The following is a 25,212-nucleotide window of genomic DNA, read 5'->3' as shown; positions in this document are numbered from 1 at the left end:
GAGCGACAGTTTTCCACTAAAGTTAAGGTGATAAGGTCAAACAATGCTTTTGAGTTGGGATCAGAAAAACTGAATATTTTCATTCCCAAAGGATAATTTACCAAACTTCATGCGTAGCTACACCACAACAAAATGGTGTGGTCGAGCGCAAACATAGATACCTATTAGAAACATGTAGGGCTCTATTGTTTCAGTCTCATGCACCTAAAAGGTACTGGGGAGAGTGCCTACTCACTGCAACCCATTTGAATAATAGATTTCTCTCTAAAGTTTTGCATCACAAATTACCTTATGAGGTTATATTTGGTTCTAACCCTGATTATAAGTATCTTACGCCTTTTGGATGTCTTTGCTTTATATCAACACTTGCTAGAAACAGAGATAAGCTGAGTCATAGGGTTGTTCCAGGAATTATTTTGGGATATCCATTTGGAAATAAGGGGTATAAGGTTCTCACTCTACAATCTAATCAAATTGTTATCTCTAGGGACATCAAGTTTGTCGAGGACATCTTTCCTTTTTCCTACTCCACTCCAATGTCTAAATTATTTTCTGCCACTTTTCCTCGTGTAGATGAGTCACACCTACCTTCACCTATGCAGACAACTTCATCATCTTCTCTAGAACCTCTTAGTCCCTGTGTTTCTTCTCCAGAACCTCTTAGTCCATATGTTTCTTCTCTTTCTTTTTCTCCTACATCTACTGATGTTTCAGGTACATTTCACACACCTTCAGGTACTAGTGACTCTCCTGCAGTGTTATCACCTGAACAAGAGCCTTTGCTGCGCAGATCTCAAAGGTAACACAATCCACCAACCTATTTATCTGATTATATATGTTCTACAGCTTATTCAGTTTTTTCTCCTAATCCCCCTTTACTCCCTTTACATCATTCTTCTTTCTCAGCAATGACCTCAGAGAACCAAATACTAATTAACTTTATTTGCCAAATCAATGAACCTATCTCTTACCAACAAGCTATAATGCATCCTGGCTGGAGAGCTGCAATAGCTAATGAATTTGAGGCTCTTGTTTCTAATCGAACTTGGGATGTGATTGAGTTGCCCACTGGAAGGAAGGCCATGTCCTGCAAATGGGTTTACAAAGTGAAATTGAAGTCAGATGGATCTTTAGAACGGTTGAAAGCTAGATTGATAATACGAGGGGATACTCAAAGGAAAGGGATTAACTATACAGAGACATTTTTTCACATAGTAAAAATGACAACTATAAGATGTATTCTTTCTGTTGCAGTAAAGAAAGATTGGACATTGTACCAGCTTGATGCCAATAAGATGTTTCTTCACGACGACCTTGATGAGGAAGTTTATATGTGGTTACCTCCTAGTATGATCCCTCCTTCTATCTCTCACGTTAGTTGACTACGCAAATCTTTGTACGGGCTCAAACAGGCATCTCGCTAATAGTATGCTCGTTTATCTTCAGCTTTGGCTACAGGAGGATTCCTCTGTTCTCTCAACGACTACTACCTTTTCTTCAAAATACAGGGGAATCTGGTTACCATACTGGTTGTGTACGTTGATGACATTCTTATTACTGGGAATCACAAGCAAGAAATTAGTGAGATCAAATCATTTTTAGACTTTGAATTTCGAATTAAGGACTTAGGGGAAGCACGCTAATTTTTTGGCATGGGGTTAATTACAGAGAATGGAGGTTTGGTGATTACCCAACAAAAATTTGCTTTGGAGCTTCTTTGGTAGTTCAATTGCCTTCATTCACGGCCTGTCTCTACACCTTTGAACCCGACTCTCAAACTTTCTAGTACATATGGAACACCACTTTCGGATCCACTTATCTACAGACGCCTCTTGGGAAAATTGATTTTTTTTAACCAATACACGCCATGATCTCTCATTTACCATTCACACTCTTAGTAAATACATGCAATCTCCATGTTCTGGATATTTGGACGCTGGTTTTCACACTTTAAAATATTTGAGCAGAGATCCTGGTCTTGGATTGTTTATGAATCCTGAATATTCTTATCAAATTTTGGCTTATTGTGATTTTGATTGGGCCACTTGTTCCGATACTCGGTGGTCCATTAGTGGTTTTTTCTTAAGTCTCGGCGGATCCCCAATCTCCTGAAAATCTAAAAAATAATTTGTTGTTGCTTTTTCTTCGGCAGAGGCAGAGTATAGATCGATGTGTCGTCTTGTTGCAGAGATTACTTGGATTGTTTGACTTCTCCAAGATCTAGCCATTTAACCATCTTTGATGGTGTCACTTCATTGTGATAATCAGGCAACGATTCATATCGCAAAAAATCATGTCTTTCACGAACGAACCAAGCACATAGAGCTTGATTTGTCATTTTGTTCGTGAAAAGCTTCTTGATGGATTAATTTCATTGTATTATGTTCCCTCTTCTTCTCAACTGGCGGATCTGTTCATTAAGGATCTTGCTAGGTCTCTTCATCGTTCCTTTTTGTAGAAGTTGGGTGTCTGATCACCGGTATCCAACTTGCGGGGGGTGTTGCCGGAGAAAAATTACCTCCCATGAGTTACAAAAGTTCAGAGAAAGGTTAACCCAACAATGACATTATTTGTATCGAAGAAGACTCAAGAGTCTGATCTCAAAATTGTATTTGCTAAATTCTTTTATTATGACCTAGACCAAGGACACGTGGAAGCCATCAGAGAGACATAGTGGGAGAATAATTCTTTTGATCTTATAGATAATAAGGGTGACAAGTAGTGTATGTAGCAGCTTCTAGAAATGTACAATAGGGGCATTTTTGAGTTTTAGGGTCATGTAAATAAAATTTACTTTATAATTATTTTTCTTAGTTTGTTACAGGTAGTTAGGATAAAAATATACAACTAAGAGGTCATGTGCTTTGTATAAATATATGGGTTACTGTACATCAATACACACAGAAAATTTCATATATCATTCTTCTTTCTAATTTCCTTCAGATGTTATTCCAAAATTTTTGTTCGACTTGAGTGTTTAGAATTGCTTGATTGTTGCAAGCTTGTATGCAGAGAGTGGTAAGAATTATTCAGAAGTCCTGAGTTCATATTAACTCACTATGTGGAATCGTCGTCGAAACCGTCTTTCTTTCTACTCCACCATCTTGACTCGTTGACGGGTGAACACACCATCGCAAATCACAACCATGCAATGGAGAATATTAATCACACCACGCCTAATGTATTTCCCATTGGTCGGCATTGTTAAAAGAGTGGTTTGTCTTTTCCCACTGCAACTTGAGAATCAAGTTGTGCTTTGAAATCTGTTCTTGACACAAATTCCTGAAATATTTGCACCCAATTGAGAACGAACCAATTGAGTAGGATCAATCTGTCTCAATTGGTGTGAGGTGTGAAGGCATTACTGTGTTTGTGATCAGAATTTCCCATTCAAGTCTTTCCACTCTCGAAAGGGTACATATTTTTCAATACTGATTCTTTTGTTTGGGAAGTAATAGAGAACGAAATATTGGTAGGTGATTTTATATTTCCATATTGTGATAAGGTAGTTCAAGGGTGTCCTTGTTGTGTTATTCAGGGAGAAGATAGAAAAGTAACTCAATTCCATGTAGTAGCAGAAGCATGATCCTCATGACTTTTCCCAATAACGATCTGTCTAACCATTTAATGTTTGAGTTGAGAGAATATTTCGTGGAACACTGGTGAGTTAGAGCTGACAATTTGGCAATATAATGATATCAACCTTGGATGGGCACATTATACAAATTCCAAGTACCAAATGACTACATCGCATAATTGATATTCTTGGGGCGGGAGAGATTGTCGGAGAGGTAGAGGACGACAACTTTGTAATGATTAATTTCGACAATGATAATCTCGAGAATGGCGATATATTGAATGAATTATGCACCGTTGATGAGTATGTCAAAAGATGCCTCAAGTTTTGGAATAGTAATGTTCCTATAGGTGCTAAGGTAATTTTTTGATAATTCAACTTGTGCTTACTTTGAGTTTTGCCAAAAAAAAAAATATTTTTATTATTGTTTTTTGCCATTTTTTAAATATTTTTATTATTGGTTTTATGCGGTGGGGGGGGGGGTGTTGATGAATGAAATTTGGGTTTACTGAGATCAACAATTTTGTCAAGGTTGTTTATTGCTGCAGGAGTTGGGGTTGGTTTGATCGTCCTAAATGGACTTAGAGGTTGATGGTTCACTCCATTAAATGTCAATACTCCTAATCTGTTTCCTGAGGTGACGGTGGCCGCTGTTGTCAAAAGGGTAATGTGTATTTCTTAGGATAAAGTTATACTCCGGAATACCTTCTCGAGACAAAGTGTTGATCTTCCCCACCCAATTGGAAAAGTCATTAGCTATATTAAGAATTTAAAATGTTGAATTCTCCGGTATACTCAAACATTCCCAACCCCAACGACTATTTTTGAACTAGTCCCTAGACCACATATTTTAAATATGTTTTGTATATTATATTTCATTGAACTGGCAGTTGTTGTAATGTATATTGTGAGGCTATTTAACGAATCTTATTTATATTATATGAGGTGTATGAATTAGAAGTTTAGATTAATATAGGTGTCATATTAATCAATAGTTACTGAAATATTTCCTTATTTCACATTATCATCAAATACTATATAATTTTTCTATAATTTTTAACTTTTAAGATTTGATGATTAGTTATTATAAAATATTTTTACTTTCTATTTTTCTTATTCTCTCCCTCAAAGCATGTTGAGGCAACACCTGTCTGCTGAATGTGGCATAGATTGAAGTTAGCATTTAGCATTTCTCTGTTTTAACTATTTTTATCAGAAATTACGCATTGATATGTTGATAATTCACACCATTCTATTTTCCTTGTTCTCTCCCTCAAAGCATGTTGAGGTGGCACTTGTCTTTTTGAAAGATTCCTATAGAAAAATGCTTCCGGAAAATAGTATTTTGTGTTTAACAAAAATTATCATAGAAGTAGAGGTGTACAAAGAAAATCAATAAATCGCATAAAAAAAAATCAATTGTGGTTTGGTTTGATTTGGTTTGACGTTGGAAAAAAAACTCTACTATAATTGGTTTTGTTGGTTTTAACTAAAAAAAGTCAAACCGAAACCAAACCAACCTGACAATACATTTATACAATTTAAAAAAATATTTTATGCATATAAATATTTATTATAATATAATTTATAAATATTTCTTAAACTTGTTCATAGTTTTATCTTTAAAAGTATTATTTAAAGTTTGGATTTAATATTCTTGAATGGTCCAATAAATTTTATAACCCATAAAGGTAGTAAGTCAAATAAAGTTCAAATCAATACTAATGTTAATAAAGAAAATTTAATTCAACACTAAAAATGACAATACCGTTGGATATCTATTTTTTAGTTTTGCATTGATTTATAATGAAAATATATAGCCTAGTTTATCTCTTTTTTTATGCTTAGTTGTGTAATTAATAGTACTTATTAGTTGTACTTATTTTAGCACGACCTATATGTTACTTTTTATTATGGTGTATTAATTAGTAATATTTTCTTTGTGCGATTTTATTATCGATGTTATTGAATATTTTAGTACAATGTTATGACTCATCTCATATGATTATTTTATTTTCTTGGAAAATACATTATAAAGTTGTATCCTACTAGGACTAATAAATATATGGAGCATAAGTTACATTTTGTGTTATTAATTCTTTACCGGAAAAAGACTCAGAAATCCGAAAATCCGAACCAACCTGACCTATTTACACCCCTATGTATAAGTGAAAATTAGCAAAAGTAAATTGTATTAGGAATAAAATAAAAACTCAAGCATGACTTTATTCGTAGACATGTTTATGAATAACTCAAGTGCTTACAATTAATAGGTAGAAGAAACGAAAAATAAAAGAGAGAAAAATAGAAGAAATAAAAAAGGAATAAAAATCAAATTTGGCGGTTGTTTTGTCATACAATATACAATCAAATTACGTGCATACAAAAATCAAATTAACAACAACCTCGTTGATATATTCAAACAAATACCAAACCAATACTCAAAACAAATGTCATCAACCAACCATTGACACTCATAATCATAGCTCCATTATTATCCGCCGACGCGTCCGCCGGCACGTCACCGTCGTTGTCGTTGTCGCCGGAGCTGGCTCCGGTGCAGTATCCTCAGAATTATTAATAATAGACTGTGCTTTAAACAATTCACTTGGCTGCAAAACTTTGTCAATTTTATAAACAGCTAATGGCTCCTCATCTAATAAAGTTCCAGTGATTTTTGCTGTCACAATATTTGTGTCTAATTTAACATTATCTCCATCATTTTTCACAGAAAAATCGTACTTATTATTTTTCCCTTTTGTTGTTGCCATAGTATTTATAAATCCATTTTTCGACCTCAACATACCTAAAGAATGATAATCTGGAATACCATGGTACAAAAGCAAAGAAGTTTGTCCATTTTTTGTTAAATTCTTGTACTTAGGTAAAAAACTGTTAACGACTTTATCAATCGGGCAAAAAACTGTTAAGCCATTTTCCATAATATCTGTAAAAGTAATTTTTTGAATTTTCTAAAAGTTTTGCACATTCATTGCAGCCTTTATTTGTCATTAAGTCAATTATGTCAATTTCTGCTGGATAAACAAATTGAGTGAAAAAATAAATCGAAAAAAAAAGAAAACAAATTGAGGAATAAGAAAGAAAAGAGTGACAAAAAATAACAGAGAAAAACAAAGAGCGAAAAACAACAAAAAGAGAAAGAAAAAAGCAATCAAGATATGAAAACAAAATCAAAAACAAAAAAGAAAAAGAAAAAAAAGAACCTCCCCAAAAGAAATCAGTTCACCCCTGTCGGTGAATCATACTCGAGCATGTTCCAAAAGCTAGTCAGGCTAGGTCTACTGCAGCTAGTAGTCCTGAACCAGCCAAACCTTGAGTTCCCCTCGCACTGGGCTAATGCTAGATGTGAATACCACTCTGGAGCAGTGGGATATGATACGGAAGGCTGTTAGATTCTTAAGAGAGCAGTGGAAGACCTCATCGAGATCAAGGCAATAGTGCTTAGGGATGAAGAGGCCCCTAATATGATGAACAATCCTCTCCCTACTCACACCAATGGGTTAGTGGTCGGAATGATCTGTGAAGATGAGAAATTTGATCAAGCACTGAAAGCCACAGTAATCGTTGCCGCGGAAGAAGAGAAACCTAAAAACGGGCGCCAAACATGAAAAGTTCTCTGTCATATGGGAGTCTCGGTAACCGGTCTTGCTATCTTTTCTGCGTCTGGATTATTTCAGGGTGTAATTCGGACGTTTTATTTTTATTGTCTTACTTTCTGATGTAAACCCTTATATCTTTAAAAATTTAAAAAAATCAAATCAAATGAAATTAATATTTCATTGTACAGGAATGTCTCTTTTCTTATTCTTGTCACCTTCCTTATTCTCTTTTCAGTTCTGTTAATACAGATTTTAATGGCGTGACATGCTTGCGGACTTCATGCCTTGATCCTAAAACGTTGTTAAACTTCGAAATAATGAATCAAGAATCAGAATGCAATAAAGATAAGTTTAAGGAAATAAAACAAAGACTCGGAACAACTAAAGGAAAATTGGCTCCAGATTGGAAAGGTCCATACATTGTAACAAGAATACTGCCAAAAAGGAACTTTGTATTTGGGAGATATTAAAGAAAATGTATATGTTCCAGCTTTCAATACAGACGCGGTCAAAAGGTATTATGTTTGACTCTTTAACGCAGCTTTAATGCTCTCTGATTGGAATGACGAAGACTTTCATTCTCACTACCCAAACACTATCAACCATTTGCATACCCTTTGAGCCGGTTACCTTTTCTTTGACTACCCTCTTTGGAACCTGAAAGTGTTATTAAAAAAAAGGAAAAAAAATAGAGACAAAAGAAAATGAAATGAAAAATGAAAAAAAGAGGAAAAGGAAAGTAAAAAAGAAAGAATAAAGAAAACAAAACAGAAGAAAAACAAAACCAAAATAGTTCATGTTGCTTGAACTACGTTCGACTTGATTCCGAAAAGGCACGTAGGCAGCCTCTCTCTTGGGTTCAGTCACACCAAAACAAAAATCTAAATTTCCCCAAAAGTGAAACTGGGTAGATATTATAATGGTTCGGCGATGGTTTTGCCTGAAAGGTTCCAAAGTTGTAATTCAATCCAAATTCTTTTTACCCCAAATCATGTTCAAGTCCTTCCGATCAATCGGTAAAGAGGTTCAAAATGGGAGGATACAGTTACTTCAATTTGATGCAATCAAATGAGAGTGTATTATTGGTGAAAACCCTCACGGGTACCGTAAGGCGATGGTAATTAGAGAAATTAAAATGAGAGAGTCTTATTAGTAAAAACTCATAAAGAGAACTATAAGGCGATGGTAAGAAGAGAAATAAGAGAGGTTAGCTGGTGAAAACCCGCAAAGGGCGCCACTGATCGAAAAAGAGGATCCTCAGTCACTGACATTGATACAGTCCTAGGCAAGGTTTCTCGGTTTCGAGGCAAAAGTTGTGATGAATTTCTGAGAGTCGGGCGGTTTACACAGATCAAGAATCCAGTCCAAAAGGCATGTCATGTTCATGGAAGTCCGTATGTACTCCAGATAAGTCCTTATGTCCTTTCCCCGAAAGGGATACCTTTTGTCTAAATTAATTGTCCATTCCATTATTTGTTTTTATTTGAATCCCTTTCGGTATAACTCTGTTCCGAAACTAAGACAAAAAAAGGACGGTAAGACTAATTTACAGGGCTCTTATTTGATACAAGCTAATATGCAAAAAAGGCACCCAGTCTCGACAGGGACATCAAGTCGACCCCGACTGGCCATAGCGGCCGATGCTTCGAAATCAAAAACTCTTGTAAGGAGGAAATCAAATTGAAAGTGCCTACAAGGGGAAAATAAAGTTGAAAAGGTTAACTCCCAAGTGGCTAACCGTTTTGGCAAAGTTTGAAAAGCCAAAGATTCACCAATGCTCTAAAATTGAAAGTGTTGAAGAAAGAAGTCGAAAGTGAAATGCCACAAAGGCAAAATAAAGTTGAAAAGATTATATCCCACACGACCAACCGTCATGTAAAAGTTTGAAAAGTCAAAGGCTTTTCGGGGCTATAAATGCAAGTGGTATTCAGGAAACATCTAGTGGCAGGTCGAAATCATCATCAAAAGAAGATGGGTACAAAGCTAAGCTGCCAAAGACATCAAGGCCACAAACCGACCACCACTTTTAAAAGTCACAATTTTTCTTTGTTTGCAGCAGGAAAAAAGTAGTGCAGAATGTCGATTCCTAAAGTACGAATGTCACCAAATGTAAGTTTCTTCAAAATCTCCACTTTCCTTTATTTTTAGCATGCATCACTGTTGCTCATACCTCTCATTTTCGTAGATTAACCGAGGTAGAACCTTTTCACCTAGGAGGATCCAGCTCATAGTTGCGGATAGAAGTACTCTTCGCTTAGGTTGTTTTACATAGTTTAACCCAGGTAGAACATTTTATCCTAGGGGGGATCCGACTCATAGTTCCGGATAGATGTACTCTTCGCCCAGGCTATTTTTTTTAGCCTAACCCAGGTAGAACCTTTTCGCCTAAGGGGATCCAGCTCATAGATCCGGATAGAAGTACTCTTCGCCCGGGCTATTTTTCGTAGCTTAACCCAAGTAAAAAAAAAATTCGCCTAGGGAATCTAGCTCATAGTTCCGGGTAGAAATACCCTTTGCTCAGGATGTTTTTCGTAGCTTAACCCAAGTAGAACCTTTTCTCCTAGGGAGATCCAGCTCATAGTTTCTGGTAGAAGTACTATTCGCTCAGGTTATTTTACGTAACTTAACCCAGGTAGAACCTTTTCTCCTAGGGGGATCCAGCTCATAGTTCCTGGTAGAAGTACTCTTCTCTCAGGTTGTTTTTCGTAGCTTAACCCAGCTAGAACATTTTCGCCTAGAGGGATCTAGCTCATAGTTCCGGGTAGAAGTACTCTTCGCTCAGGTTATTTTTCGTAGCTCCACCCAGGTAGAACCTTTTCGCCTAGGAGGATCCAGCTCATAATTCCGGGTAGAAGTACTCTTTGCTCAGGTTGTTTTACGTAGCTTAACCCAGGTAGAACCTTTTCGCCTAGGGGGATCTAGCTCATAGTTCCGGGTAGAAGTACTCTTCGCTCGAGTTGTTTTACCTAGCTTAACCCAGGTAGAAACTTTTCGCTTAGGGGGATCCAGCTCATATTCCGAGTAGAAGTACTCTTCGCACAGGCTCGCTTTTCGCAATCAAACCAGGTAGAACCTTTACGCCTAGGGGATTCATTTTCATTTCAGTAATACAGGGCACCAACCTCTAGTTACATTTCTTTTCCGTAACACTAGGTGTCATCCCCTAGTTATATTTCCTTTTAGTAATAGAGGACGACATCCCATGATTACATTATTTTCAGTAATACATGGTACCAACCCCTGATTACATTCTTTTTCCGTAATACAAGGTACTAACCCCTAGTTACATTTTCTTACTAGACATATGGTCTCCATTCCCTAGTCGTTTTTCCAACATAGGGTCTTTACTCCCTAATTTCTTTCATTTTAGACATAGGGGCTCCATTCCCTAGTCTCTATTTTTTTCGGGGTACACCATTCCCGACCTTTTATTGCTTTCAATAAAGAAGTAGTTTAGAATTTTGTTACAATAACTCACGAAATTTTTCTAGTACAAACTCGGGCAGAAAAATTTCTTTCGTTTGTTTGTTTGGTGTCTGAGTAGGTTTTACCTCGAGGCATGGGGTTCGAGGTGACCAGAATAAGAAGTTTCAATTCAGAATAAAAGAAAAAAAAATAGGTGAATCCAAAATGCAAAAGTAGTTGAAAAGATGTGGAATGCTCAAGACATGACTGAAGCCACGAGCATTGGAGTCCCGTTTTGATTAGAAGAAGCTATAGAACAATGAACTAGCACCTACAGCTAGCGAGCATCAAGGTTTAGATTAGAGTCTGCATGAAGAACCAATCAAGACTCAAGATTAAGTTTCAGAAGACTCACATATAGGAATCTTGTAACTCATAGCTGATAGACTTGTTTAGTTTCTTTTTTATAATAGCAGGACCTCGGACCGGAGCCTCGACGGAACCTTACTCGACTCATCAACTCAGCATTCCACCATTCTCCTTGAACTACACGTGACCTAATTCCCCTATAACCCGGGATATGTAGGCTGTCCAAAACTCCCTATCTTTTATTCTTTTTCTTTTTGAATAACGGTTTGGTAAAAAATAAGTCACATGGCTCACCTAGTCTTTGCCTGAAAACTCTTCGTGTTTCCAAGCAAAGAGGGACAGCTGTGAGCACCTAACTTTTGACTATATTTGAATTTTTATCACCTTCTAATATGTAAATATTTTTAGAAAATTAGTATATATATTTTTAGCTTTGTTATTTTTTTTTATAAAGGGAAAGAATTAAAAATAATTTAAAAGGTCAAAATATTACTATTAGTATTATTTTTATTTTAAAAAAATTAAATTAAAAACAAACCGAAAAAATTAATTTTTTTTTTAATTTTTGGATGGGAATAAAATAATAGAAAAATTAAAAGTAAGGAATAAAAAAGTAAAAGTAAAAGTAGGTGAAAATTGTTTAATAAAAAAGTAAAAGAAAGTGGAAAAATAAAAAAATAAAAAGTAAAAGAATGTGGAAATTTTAAAAAATAAAAAGTAAAAGAAAGTTGGAATTAAAAAATAAAAGTAAAGGTAGGTGAAAATTTTAGAAAAAAGTAAATGAAAGTGGAAAATTAAAAAAAATGTAAAGTAAATGAAAGTTGAAATTAAAAAATAAAAGTAAAGGTAGGTGAAAATTTAAAAATAAAAAGTAAAATAAGTAGAAAATAAAAAAAAAAGTAAAAAAAAGTGGGAAATTAAAAAAATAAAAGTAAAGGAAAGTGGGGAATTAGTTTTCGAAAAAAAAAGAAGAAGAAAAATGGAATGTGGGAATTCTTTTTAATTAAAAAAATAACTGAAAAATTCCGAAATTATTTTTCTATAAATAGAAGAGAAATGGAGGGAGAAAGAAAAAAAAGAGAGGAGAGAATTGAGAAAAACAAATATTCTTCTTCTGCGCTAAGGAAATTTCTACTCGTTTCATTCTTTCTTCCTTTTTCTTTCGAAAAACCCATCAATTCATCACCCTGTTTAATACCCAAAAATGTCTCAAATTCAAGCCTTCAAACACCTTGTGAAGCTTCATTGATAGTCACCTCTCTCACGCCAAAAACCAGCAGCCTCACGAGGTACAGTCGAGTTTCGGTCCGGACTCGAATTTTAGAAGGTTCGTCACTAAATTTTATGCTCATTTACCGATTTGCCCTTGGTTTGGTGTACTTGCTCGGCTCAGAATTATTTTTGCATTAATCAAGTTCTGAAGGAAATTTTTGCTTAAAGGTTCATTACTTATCCTTTCTTTGTTAATTATTTCATTGTTTTATGTGATATTCTTATAGAGATTCATATGATAATTTTTTGTGTTGTTTTATTTATACACATTGTCATGTTGTAGTTTCTTTTTACATGTTTCAAGCTATTTGTCAACAGATTATTTGAATAGGATTTCATCTTAATGATATTTGCTATTTAGAATTAAGAATGAAGATCTTGCCATATTAATGGGTCATGCGTTGAAGTTCAAGTAAGTGAACCAGAAATGAATTACGACATTTAATAGGAAAGAAAGAATTAGACATGGGTTGGATTGAGTATAAATCTGTGAGGTCCAATAATTTTGTCACTAGACTAATAATTAGCTCATTCTTTCATAATGGATAAATGTCTCCTAATTTCAAAGATATAGTAGTAAGTTGTAAATATTTCTAATTGTGGATAACTTGTCAATACTTTAAATAACTAATATATTTTCGGACTTCCAAATAATTTCCTATCCATAAACTCTTGGTCTTACAATAATTTCAAATTAATTTAGGAAAATAATACAAGTGCATGTACATGTGACTTGACCAATCAACTTCGAATAATAATAAATGTGTTATTGATTGTGTACACGTACGCGTGACATGATTCTTGACGTCAAACAAAAATGAGTACACGTACGCGTGACTTATTTCAAGATAATTTTCATAAATCTAATCAAGCAATAAAAGCGGACATAGGTAAAACATGAGAACCAATAAAACACAGGTTATCCAAAAATAATATAAGCCAAATGTAGTCAATAAAGCTACCGTGCTAGAACCACGGGACTCGGGGAATGCCTTACACCTTCCCCCGGTCAACAAAATTTTTTACCCGAACTTTGTTTTCGCAGACCAATAATAATAGAGTCAAACCTTCTTTTGACTAGGGATTCAAATAAAAGGTGACTTGGAACACCCAAAAAATCAATTCCAAGTGGCCACTTTGTAAATAAAATAATCCCTACTTAAATTTGTCATTTTAATTGGAAAAACTCTTTAACCCATAATAATCCATAATACACATATCTTTTGGGGCAAAAAGAGGCGTGACAACTACGAACAAGAGAACTGATATGTTTTTTTATCTTGTTATTGCTCTGTTTTCTTTTATCGACGGAAAAGAAAACGAATTTATTTTTCTGCAACATACTTGAGATATTCATATAATTGTTCATTTTATTCAACTATATACTTCCATTTGCGTTTTATCTTTTTTGTATGTTGCAAACGAAAGAAATATAAACTAAAATTATCATAGAAGTGAAAATTTACAAAAGTAAATTGTATTATGAAAAACTCAAACATAACTCTATTTGTAGAAATGTTTCATGGATAACTCCAGTGCTTACAATTAATAGGCAGAAGAGACGAAAAATAAGAGAGACAAAAATTGAAGAAATCAAAAAGGAATAGAATTCAAATTTTGCGGTTATTTTCTTAAAACTTATGTGAACACCAAAACCAAATTAACAACAACCTCGTTCATATATTCAAACAAATACCAAACCAATACTCAAAATAAATGTCATCAACCAACCATTGGCACTCATAATCATAGCTCCATTATTATCCGCCGGCACGTCACCGTCGTTGTCGTTGTCGCCGGAGCTCGGCTCCGGTGCAGTATCCTCAGAATTATTAATAATAGACTGTGCTTTAAACAATTCACTTGGCTGCAAAACTTTGTCAATTTTATAAACAGCTAATGGCTCCTCATCTAATAAAGTTCCAGTGATTTTTGCTGTCACAATATTTGTGTCTAATTTAACATTATCTCCATCATTTTTCACAGAAAAATCGTACTTATTATTTTTCCCTTTTGTTGTTGCCATAGTATTTATAAATCCATTTTTCGACCTCAACATACCTAAAGAATGATAATCTGGAATACCATGGTACAAAAGCAAAGAAGTTTGTCCATTTTTTGTTAAATTCTTGTACTTAGGTAAAAAACTGTTAACGACTTTATCAATCGGGCAAAAAACTGTTAAGCCATTTTCCATAATATCTGTAAAAGTTTTGGTAATTTTTGAATTTTCTAAAAGTTTTGCAAATTCTTTGCAGCCTTTATTTGTCATTAAATCAATTATGTCAATTTCTGCAGGAGCAGATACTGGAGCTTCTGCTTCTGAAGATTGAATAATATTGCTGATTTGTATGACAGAGATATTGTAAGGGATTTCTTGAACGGATTTGACGAAACTAGCAGAAAAATGACCGTTGTTGTCTTCTGTGGTGAACCCCACTTTTTTACCTTTAGTATTGGTAATGTTGATGTACCCTGTTGTCCCTGGGGCCTCACCTACAAAGACGAATTCAAAATTTTTAATTTAATAGGTTTACAATTTTGCATTCTTTGAAAATATGAATTTATAACTTAATGCCTATGTTTTTTAAATTTTTTACATATGTTAGCACATATATATTATATATCCAAGCTTTAAGATAAATATTGGGGGGGGGGGGGGTCAATTGAACCTAGAAGTGATAAAATCAACCAATTTTTATGTAACTCACTAAACTCCTCATCAATATTAAACTAATGGAGTGTCAATTGAACCTAGAGGTGATAAAATCAACCAATTTTTATGTAACTCACTAAACTCCTCAATATTAAACTAGTTGAGTTATGACATGTTTGTTGATGTAACTTAACGGGTTAAACCTGAAATGACTCATATAGCTATTGAGTCAAAATTGATCAAATCCGTGTAACCCAATAAGTCAAAATGTAACCCAAACCTAAACAAGCAAAATCAAGTTTGGAAATTGAGAACTCCTTAAATTTGGAAAGAATTTAGGTTAGCAACTAAAGAAAATAAATTAACCTTCACTTTCTTTGTTGACAGAAAAAAAGTAAGAGAAGTCGACCCATATTGGACTTGTTGAATTATGACCTATTTTGACCCACATGGATCTAATACATTTAAACCAACGACCATAATAAGTGAAACATAAAATCAGAGTGATAACTTACTATAGTCAGTCAGTTAAATTAGATTGGACTAATAGTGTAAAATTTCTTTATACTTTCAACACTTGTAACTTAAATTTTATTGTAATTGGTTTAAGGACGTTGTGCATTCTGTGGGTTCAAAACATAATATTTTGTACTTTTTTTTGGCATTTTTTCACATATATATATCCTTATTATGAATATGCCAACTCACCTGTAGCTTGGAAAAGGGTGGCAGTGAGGGTTGTTCCATTGGTGATCTTATGGAGTTTCTTGGAGCTAAAATAATCTGCAAAAACATGGAGAGAGAGGACATTCTTGAGAGTGTAAATGGACAAGTGTTTATCGAGGAGGTCATCCATGGCGGCGTTGTCCACCGCGCAAACGGTGATGGTTTGGCGACGGTTGATCTCGGAAGCTAAGTGAGTAAGGGTTAAGTAGCGGTTAAAGGTTGAGAATTCGCGGTGTTTGGCAAGGATTTGAGTGATGTTGTGGGCGGAGGAGGTGGTGGTGGTGGAGAGAAATAGTAGAAAAAGTAGAGAAATAGAGAACGATGACGGCAAGTGCTGCATTTTTATTTCGTAATTTAGACGATATGAGTTCAGAAGAAAAGAATAGAAGTAGAATTGGAGATGCGTGAGTTATTTTTGGACGAGGGGTTTATATGCATTATGGACTTTGGTAGGTGCTGTTAAACTAGAGGGCGACAAGACTAATTTACTACGTTTGTTAAGGAATTAGTTACACCAATTACATTTACTATAACTTTATAACCACTTTTAAAACATGACCAAGTATAGAAGAATTCAAATTGAAATGTATCATATGATGTAGTTAGTTATCAGTAGTCAAGTGATGTTACAAATTGACTTGTGTTCCACTCACGTTCTAATTATATATCCGCAAGCGATCTCTTGACTTAATTAGTTTTATGTTGAGGAAATACTACTAAAAAGATACAAATTCCAACGGACGTATTGGATGTGTCAGAATAAAGTCCTACATGAAAAGGAGAAAAGAAAAATTAGATATTTATACAGAGTTGGATACTTTTAATGGTGTGAGGTCTTTTGGGGAAAATCGGACAGATTTAGTCTAAAACGGACAATTTCACACCATGTTCAGAGTATCTTTGAGCCGTTTTAACCCAACAGGACGCCCCATCGTAAATTGGCTCGTCGAAAAAGATTTTCAATGGATTCGTCAAAGATCCGCGTTTTATAGTAGCGAAATACAAATATGCTTTGGTGAATAAGTATGTACCGGGAACCTGTATATTGTTCCGATTAATACGAAACATGCTAGGTATGTCTATTAAAATTTAGAAAAAATGACACTGTATAACTGTTATAGTCGAATAAATATATGTTTATATATATATATATATAAATTATGTATGTTATATGCAAAAAATTTATATAATTTTTCGGCTACCAAATATAAATAATTTTTGGCACGGGCTAAAAGCGAAAAGCTCATTAATAAATGGTAAAGCTTCACGTACCCAAAAGGTTATATATTTTCAAAACTCAAACCCGAAACTTCTGACCAAAGACAATGAATCTCAAACAGCCTTATCACATTCCTAAACAGTATAAGTTGTATTCTTACGGATATTTGACAAAACAAAATTAGAACGAGATAGATTTACATAAAATGTTCTTCCTAATGCTAACTTTTTTCTTCTGCTTTATTTTTATTTTTATTTATAATTATTATGGCTGGTGAGTTAGTCCAATCATCGACTGATCTAATGTCTTTTTCATGCTTTGCATGCGTTACTAACTATCACACTTGACAAAGCAAAAAACTATTTATATTTTCAATTTGCTGGTCAGATGAAAAGGGCTTTGCATTGATTTTTGGTTATACGATAAACAAAATATGGAAAAGATTTGTCATTTTAGCACTAGTCAAAATAAATGGTAATGTGAAAATTTTCTAATAAATACTTACATATATATAATCTCATCAAGTAAGTAAAGTAACAAAGTATTGTCCCATCAATCATTTTCGAAGGACCATGTTTTTCTTGATTTGTAGTTAGGTTGGTTTTGTTAGAGTTGGTAGAAACATTTTTAATACACCCTTTTCATTAGTTATTTGGTATTATTATTAACTTATATTTCTTGGCCGCAAGGGACATCTAATGAAGTTGACTACTACATGTCAGTTATTCAAGTCTGTGACTATTTAATCAAAAAGATTAAGCAGTTATCGAACAAATATATTTTTATTTACTTAATTATATGAAAATTTTACTTTCTATAGCAAACTATTACACCCCATTTATTATAAACCAAAATAATTTTAAAATATTATTAATTATAGCTACATTTTCTATTTTATAGCAAGATAGGTATTTATTTTATACCATATCGTTGAAGCATGAAATACGCGAATTATGTTCTTTCTCTTTCTCTCTCGTATTCTCAATTCTCTATCTTCTCCCTCAAATCAGCAGAATCGCCGGCATCAGCCGTATATTCAATGTCTCCGATGACTCGGAGAAGTAGGTGGAGGCGGAGCTGCAGTGGAAGAGTGGAAGAGTGGTAATTCAGAGATATTTGAGTATTTGGATTGAGTTTAACTGTTGAACTTGAAAGTATGCCTATATTTCTGTGCTATTATTTCTATACTAGACTGTACCTGCTGAGCTCATCACTACTTTCAGACCAGAGGTTAGTCTTGTTACTTATTGAGTTGATTGTACTTATACTATACCATGCACCTCATGTGCAGATTCATGTACATCCGGATACGGCGGTGGCCAGAGTTGAGGACTTATATAGTGGAGAATATCAAGGTACCTTCTTGGCGTCCGCTGACCTTGACATCTCTTTCCTTTCAGTTATTGTACTATTCTATATATTCAAACAATATTGTTTTTGTCAGTCAAACTTTGTTATCATTTAGATGCGCATGTACTCAATGACACCAGGTTTTGGGAACGTATTTTATGTCACAAACTGTGAGATTTTCTATAGAATTCAAATATTATGTTTTCAAACTTAAAGGAAATTATGGTTTATTGAGAGTGTCGACTTGCGTAGTATTCAAATAGGCGCCATCACGACAGGTTAGGATTTTGGGTCGTGACAAATTGGTATCATAGCCTAAGTTACATAGGTCTCACGAGTCATGAGCGAGTTTAGTAGAGTCTTGCGGATCGGTATAGAGACGTATGCACTTATCTTCGAGAGGCTGCCAAACCCTTAGGAAAATTTCACTTTCTTGTATTCTATCACGGGGAATTGATTCAGTTTGAATCATAACTCTTTGAATTCCTTTCACGCATTCGTGTGCGCATGTGAGCGCTCAGTATCAGTTGTGCATCACTGTCTTGTGATTCCATGAACGAGGTTCAAGATGTGTATTCTGTGTTTTGGTGATGGCCCAGTCTAGAGGACATGAGGTCAGGTTTAGACCGCAGCTTAGACTCGGCAGTTTTGGTTGTGAGAACTTGTACATTTGGACTCATATATCCTTCAATGTCCTTACAAGTAGAATTTGTGGCTCGATGAGCGGTTAAATGGCTATATGATAAGTATGATGTGATTGTGGGATGTGTTAAGATGGTTTGAATGTGATGAGAAGTGTTTTCCTTTTGATGAAAAAAAGGGCTATTGGGTGCTTGGTGTTTGTCTTGATTTGACGTATAGTCTCGAGTATGAATATGTTGAAGGATCTTTCACGTTGTTAAATTGTGGGACAAATTAAATTCTCATGTCTTGTTAATGAGTTTGGACTCAGAAAGTTTAAGTGATTGCGTAGTAATTGTGGATGCGATAGGGTATGACAAGATGCCAATTTGAGGCTAAGCATGTGGGTTATCTCCTGCGGAGTAATCTACATAGGTGTGTTCCTTATAATATTGAGTGGAGAGTTTCTTTTCTACCAACAGAGTGTATGTGTTGAGATTTGAATTTAAATCTAGTTGAGAAAGTTGACTTGAGTGTCACGAGAATAAAGGCGATCTTAGCAGATAAATTGAGGTATTTTATGATTTGTGTTAACTGAGCTTGTGAAGAATTTTCGTTGAACTGACTGCAGTATTATAACAGTAATAGAGTATGGATAATGTGAGTTATGAAATGTTTTATTCTATGGTTTTGAGCCAAGTGGGGGAGCATGCTATTGACAATTTGATTTCATGGATATGTGTTATACTGGTTTTGGTTTGAGGCATACATATGAATCGGTTATGACTTGCAGAGATTGAGATCGAGGATGACTCGAGTAAAGAAATTTCTGGATACGGGTTATATTACACTTTATGAGTATATTAATATCATGGGATGATCGAGTTATTATTGTTGGATATAGTACGCAAGGACTATGAATTGATTGGTGGTGTTAAGGATGGGGTACCTCTTTGAGTGTTGTTCACCTAAGGGAGAATGTGTCTTTCGACCGTTTGGGTGGTGCAATTTAGATTTGAGTAGAGTGTATGACTCTCTAGAAGGTTCTAATGGGTTCGAGATTTATATATAGCAATCAAGAATTTTCTGGATTTGTGTATGGATAGAATCTGAGATTTACATTTGATGGTGCCGGGACTTGCGGTACTTCTGTATGACTATGGATTCTACATTCCAGTATAAGAAAGGTAAAAGAATAATTTTATATTCATATAAGGTATTTTGAGAGTGGGTGTTTCAGTTGTGGTATTTATAGGGGTGCTTAAGAAGCATACAGTGGCCTATGGGCCTTAGGGCCGTGTGGTTTTATGTTAGGATGTCTTGTAGTGAGCTTTGGATAAGGATCGTAGTGTTCTGACAAGGAGAAATGTCAACATGAGAGTAATTCAGAAGAAACTCAAAGAAAATAGGACAAATAGGTAACATGCTGGATTAGTATGGTAATGGTATGCTCGGTTCTTTTGGTTCTTATGATGAGGTGGGGCTTTACGGGTGTTTTTTGACAATACTCTCGGATTTGGCAACTTGTGTGGCATGGCCGAGTTAGAGGAATTCAGTTCTGATAACTTGGTTATGTGCCAATGGATTTCAAAGTATTCTTGATGGTTTCTACAATGGTTTGAGCCGGGTATTTTCTACCGGTGTGGGGAACGTGTTGTGTATTGTAATTTTCCCCTGGAAAGAAGCAAGAGAAAGGTTTCTAACTAATAGGGTATGTAATTTGCTGGTGCCTCAGAGTTTATAATGAGATTCTCATGCTTTTCACATGATAGATGTGGTGTGGTGTGCGGGATTTAGATTTACAGGTACAAGGTGGCAGTTTATTCTTGAAAGGAAAATCACGAATTTTGGACAGAATGGTCAGTCTCGGATATTTAGATGAATGTTATAACTGCTCGGTAATTCCTAAGAAGGGTGCGCATTTCAAAAGGCACATTGTGTTTTGACTTACGGATGTTTATTGGCATTGCGGTACTCACCTGGTTGATAGACTGCTGATATTCAAATTATTGCTATGTGGTACGGAAGAATTATGAAAGTATTCCTCGTGGGATGATCATGTGTGAAAGGTGTGTTAGTCATTCGAGTGCTGGAGTTGGGATCAGTTACGGTGGTCCATGTGTTCTATGAATTTGGAGACTGGGAGTTCTCCGAAGCATATTGTTTCCAGGTTGCGGACTGTTTGAGGTGAGTGTTTTATTTAAACTCAGTGGAGGCTCTAGTTGCGCTAATTATTCATGATAGCTATGCGCTATGAGTGTGCATATATGTGAGGTTTGAGCCCATGTGCGGGCATCATAGCAAGTAATTATACTCGAAAGAATTCTTAGGCTATGATATGCCTAGAGTTGACTATTAAGCGTAAAGTTATAACATTTCTCGTATTCGTACCTTTGTTGATAACTATCTGGGCTATACTTGAGGTTACAAAGAGGATAATTTTAATGACCCGAATTTCTCCTTTCAACTATTTGAAGTCTTGAATAACTTCTTACGATGTATTATGACTTGTACACAAAATTTGAGTTCATTCCGGATTGATTTGCTATGTTTTGGCATTGAACCTAGAATGTTCGATGTCGATTCTTCAAGAATATGTGGTATCACATTAAGCAAATGAGCTCCAAATTCAGTTTTGATTGACGTATTAGATCAGTATTGAAATTACGGAGCCATAGTAAAAAGAATCGTTGAATTCGGACATCGTATGAGAGAGTTATGCTCATTTCCGTATCGGAGGAGATTTTCCGTCGCCGCGAGCGCCCAGGGTAGCGTGGGGCGCTAGCCCTGGCACTGGGAAATTTTGGGTACTGGAAACTGCGCCACAGGCAGTGCCCCACGCTACCTGTGACGCTCAAAAACACCAGAGGCTCTATAAACGGGTGTTTTGACCATTTTTGACAAAAATAGAGTTGAGGAGCTCGGTTTGGGGGAGTTTTGGGCGATTTTCACGAGAAAACATTGGGGTAAGTGTTCCTTATCCTATATTGATTATATTTCATGATTCCATCCTCATTTACATCATGAATCCATGAATTTATGGAAGAAAAATCAGATTTTTCATAAAATCTTCCAAAAATGTAAAATGAAGATTTGAAGATCAATTCGATGTCGGAATTTGATAATTTTTGTATGGTTGGACTCGTATCGGAACGGGTGTTCAGATTTTATAATTTTTGTTGGGTTCTGAGACGTGGATCCCATAGGAAATTTTTGAACTAAAATTTCGGGTTTTTATGGAAAATTAGCATTTTCATATGGAATTGATTTCTATACCTCGGGTTGATTGTAACAAATTATTTTGACTAAGATTCGAGGCGTCCGGAGGCCTAATCACGAGGAAAAGGTTTATTGGATTAAAGAATTTGCTTGGATTGATGTAAGTAACTCTTCTAATCTTGGAGTTAAGGGTATGAACCCTGAATATATGTATTTTGTGAATTGTTGGGAGGTGACGCACATGCTAGGTGACGGGCATGTGTGCGTGCACTATAAAAATTGTGACATAATTGTTTATGTGGAATGTTATAGTTAAATAACCTTGGTATTTTCCATGCGGTTTTGTGTGTTAAAGAAATTGAGCTGAAAAGTATATTACAAATCATGTTGAGGCTATGTGCCAGTATTATTGGGATCCACAGAGGTCATATTGCTGTGAATTATTATGTTAAATCGAAAATTTATACTCAGTCATATTCATTTCATTGTATATCATAACTCAGTTTTATGACTCTATTTTGATGCATATAAATATTTTGGGCCGAATGCCCTGTTTTACTGAGATGCCCGAGTGGCTTGAGAGGTTTATGACTGAGTGAGGCCGAGGGCCTAATTTTATATTGCATATTTATGGGATCGGGCTGCGCGCCGCAGCATGTTACATATTTATGAGATCGGGCTGCACGCCGCAGCATATTGCATATTCATGGGATCGGGCTGCACGCCGCAACATGTTTGATATCGGCCGAGGGCCTGATTTGTGAGGATGAGTGTGGATCGGGGCTGCCCGCCTGCAGCATACCTGAGTGATTTATGCCATGATTTGGCTTGATATAGCGCTTGGGATGAAGGATCCCCTCCGGAGTCTGTACACACCTCCAGTGAGTGCAGGTACCTACTGAGTGCGAGTGTCGAGTGCCGAGTGACGAGTGACTAGGAGGAATGAGTGATTGTAAGGTATGCCCGAGTGGCAAGAGTGATTGTGAGGTATGCCCGAGTGGCAAGAGTGACTGTGAGGTTTGCCCGAGTGGCACGAGTGACTGTGAGGTTTGCCCGAGGGGCTGTATATGAGTGATGTTCTGCCCGAGGGGCTGTTTATGATTTTTATCATTGAGTTGCATCGCATTGGCATGCACACATAACATACAAGCATAGAGATGTATTTTTTTCCCTCATGTTGTACAACATCACATCATTCATGAGTTTTCACACATTGTTGACAGATGGGCATAGTGATGCATTTGTTTTACACGGGTTATCCGAAAAGGAAAATAAAACATCTTATTTATTATTGACAAGATTTTGGGAGAAATTTAGTATTTTCAAACTATTTATATTATTGGAAACTTCGGCAAAAGATTTGGGTTTTCACTGAGATATTTGGAATGAAGAACTATAATTTTTGAAATCATTATTTGGCTGAGTATTTTATCCCTGAGTTATTTCTGGTATTATTTGCTTTATGTTGTTATGGATTGTTGTGTACTATCGGTTGTGGACCCGACCTTGGTAGAAGCTCGTCACTACTTTCAACCTACGGCTAGGTTTGTTACTTACTCAGTACATGGGGTCGGTTGTACTGATACTACACTTCTGCACATTGCGTGCAGATGTTGGCTGTTGTTGTTGCTGTGCTCGATGGTTGCGGGACTTGAAGATGTACCTGCGTTCCTGTTGTAGCTTCCTCTTGTTCAGGGTAGCCTTAGATTTACAAAAGCTCTGTTTATGTAATATTCAAACAGACTATGTATTTATTTCCTTTCCGCTTTGTATACTCTATTCTTAGAAGTTCATGATTTGTACTACCAGTTCTTGGGGAGATGTATCGGTTTTAGATATTTTCTTTTAATTAATTTCATTGGAATTGGATAGTTGGTAATTGGCTTACCTAATAGGTTGGGTTAGGTGCCATCACGACTAGTGGGATTTTGGGTCGTGACAATTATTCCCTGAATAAATCGGGTAGTTATTATTTCTGCGCTAACTTACCGATTTGAGTTGTGATAGCACACTTTGCACATGCCTACTCTATGGCGTGTTACTTATACCAGTCTAGGTGCATGTGAATCTTATTCCATTATCATATACATGTGTACTTATTTGATTGATCTTGTATGATACGCTTGGAGTGGAGGCATGTGACCATGCTAGGCGGATTATATTATTGGCACGTGAGTTATCCGTGCAGATCCATATACTGATATTATTGGCATGTGAGTTATCCGTGTGGGTCCATATATTGATATTATTGGCACGTGAGTTATCCGTGCGGGTCCATATATTGATACTATAGCACGTGAGTTGTCCATGCATGTGATGTTAATGTGAACTCTAGGAGAGATGGTTATCGTTATTAGATTCGTGTTTCATGGTTCTACTATATGTGATGAGCTCATAGGATTGCGGTAGTGGTGGTGTTGGTTGAACCTGCAAAGACGGTTCTCTTCTTTGAGACATTTTCTATTTTTGGATACACGAATTGCGCTGTTGTGGCTTGAGTTATATTGGTGTGGCTTGTCTGTGGGATAGTTGTGTGTTTAATAATATAAGGTCATTGGACCTAGAATGGGTACTATCAGGTTTGATTATGGTTTATTCGGAAGGATAATATTGAAAGTCGACTTAGAAAGTGATTATGATTTTGGTTGGGGCGAGAGAGCTCCATGACTTGTTGATCTGATAGGGGGTCATGAGATTCCGCGTGTTTCTTTCATTATCAATAGTGTACGAAGGTTTTAGAATGAGGTTTTGGTTGATATGGGTTTAATACTAGTACCAGATTGGTTTTGAGTAGTTATTGTGATCGGGAATGGTGCTGCGAGTATGCGAGTTGTGTAGCATGTTATGTGATTATATCTGGTGTTATGGTTATGGCTTGATATAGTTTGTTCAAACTTATACAGTGTGTAGATGTGAGACTCGGGTCTTGTAAGAAATTTTGGATGTTGGAAATTGGGTTTCAAGTTTTACGGACTAAGGTTAACGTAATGATCTTCAATTATGTTGTGTTGTCAGGCCTATGGAATAGGGTGGCATGGGATCACCCCCGGATATGTATGTGGTAAGGTGGGATAGTGAACTGATGGCTTGGAAGCAACTCTTGGCACTTTCGAGGACGAACGTATATTTAAGTGGGGGAGAAGGTAACAACCCCACTGGTCGTTTTAAGTATCTACGC

The 25,212-nt window shown here is 35.8% G+C and overlaps 2 protein-coding genes and 1 long non-coding RNA gene across 3 annotated transcripts; all 3 read right to left on the bottom strand.

Moving 5' to 3' along the window:
• Nucleotides 1–1,469: 1,469 nt before the first annotated feature.
• LOC138893275 (uncharacterized) lies at nucleotides 1,470–2,547 on the bottom strand. The gene is made up of 2 exons (XR_011408364.1): nucleotides 1,691–2,547; nucleotides 1,470–1,557 (listed from the first exon to the last, which is right to left on the bottom strand). It is a non-coding gene; the product is annotated as an uncharacterized lncRNA (long non-coding RNA).
• A 3,510-nt stretch (nucleotides 2,548–6,057) lies between these two features.
• LOC138893609 (fasciclin-like arabinogalactan protein 2) lies at nucleotides 6,058–6,519 on the bottom strand. The gene has a single exon (XM_070178253.1). It carries the CDS (start codon nucleotides 6,517–6,519, stop codon nucleotides 6,058–6,060), a length of 462 nt encoding a protein of 153 aa, XP_070034354.1.
• Nucleotides 6,520–13,704: 7,185 nt separating this feature from the next.
• LOC104109068 (fasciclin-like arabinogalactan protein 2) lies at nucleotides 13,705–16,037 on the bottom strand. The gene is made up of 2 exons (XM_070177152.1): nucleotides 15,608–16,037; nucleotides 13,705–14,739 (listed from the first exon to the last, which is right to left on the bottom strand). The coding sequence occupies exons 1-2, from the start codon at nucleotides 15,963–15,965 to the stop codon at nucleotides 13,928–13,930; spliced, it is 1,170 nt and encodes a 389-aa protein (XP_070033253.1). The 5' UTR covers nucleotides 15,966–16,037; the 3' UTR covers nucleotides 13,705–13,927.
• Between the last annotated feature and the right edge of the window lie 9,175 nt (nucleotides 16,038–25,212).

This window comes from Nicotiana tomentosiformis, chromosome 6, assembly GCF_000390325.3.
Source record: "Nicotiana tomentosiformis chromosome 6, ASM39032v3, whole genome shotgun sequence".
Taxonomy (NCBI): Eukaryota; Viridiplantae; Streptophyta; class Magnoliopsida; order Solanales; family Solanaceae; genus Nicotiana; species Nicotiana tomentosiformis.
Note: the sequence above shows the minus strand (reverse complement) of the source record. Positions and strands in the feature narration are given on the sequence as shown.

Coding starts and splice junctions, on each gene's coding strand:
- LOC138893609 (XM_070178253.1), bottom strand. CDS start 6,519: ATGGAAAATGGCTTAACAGTTTTTTGCCCGATTGATAAAGTCGTTAAC.
- LOC104109068 (XM_070177152.1), bottom strand. CDS start 15,965: ATGCAGCACTTGCCGTCATCGTTCTCTATTTCTCTACTTTTTCTACTA. Junction 14,740..15,607: donor CACCCTTTTCCAAGCTACAG/GTGAGTTGGCAT, acceptor TCGTCTTTGTAG/GTGAGGCCCCAGGGACAACA.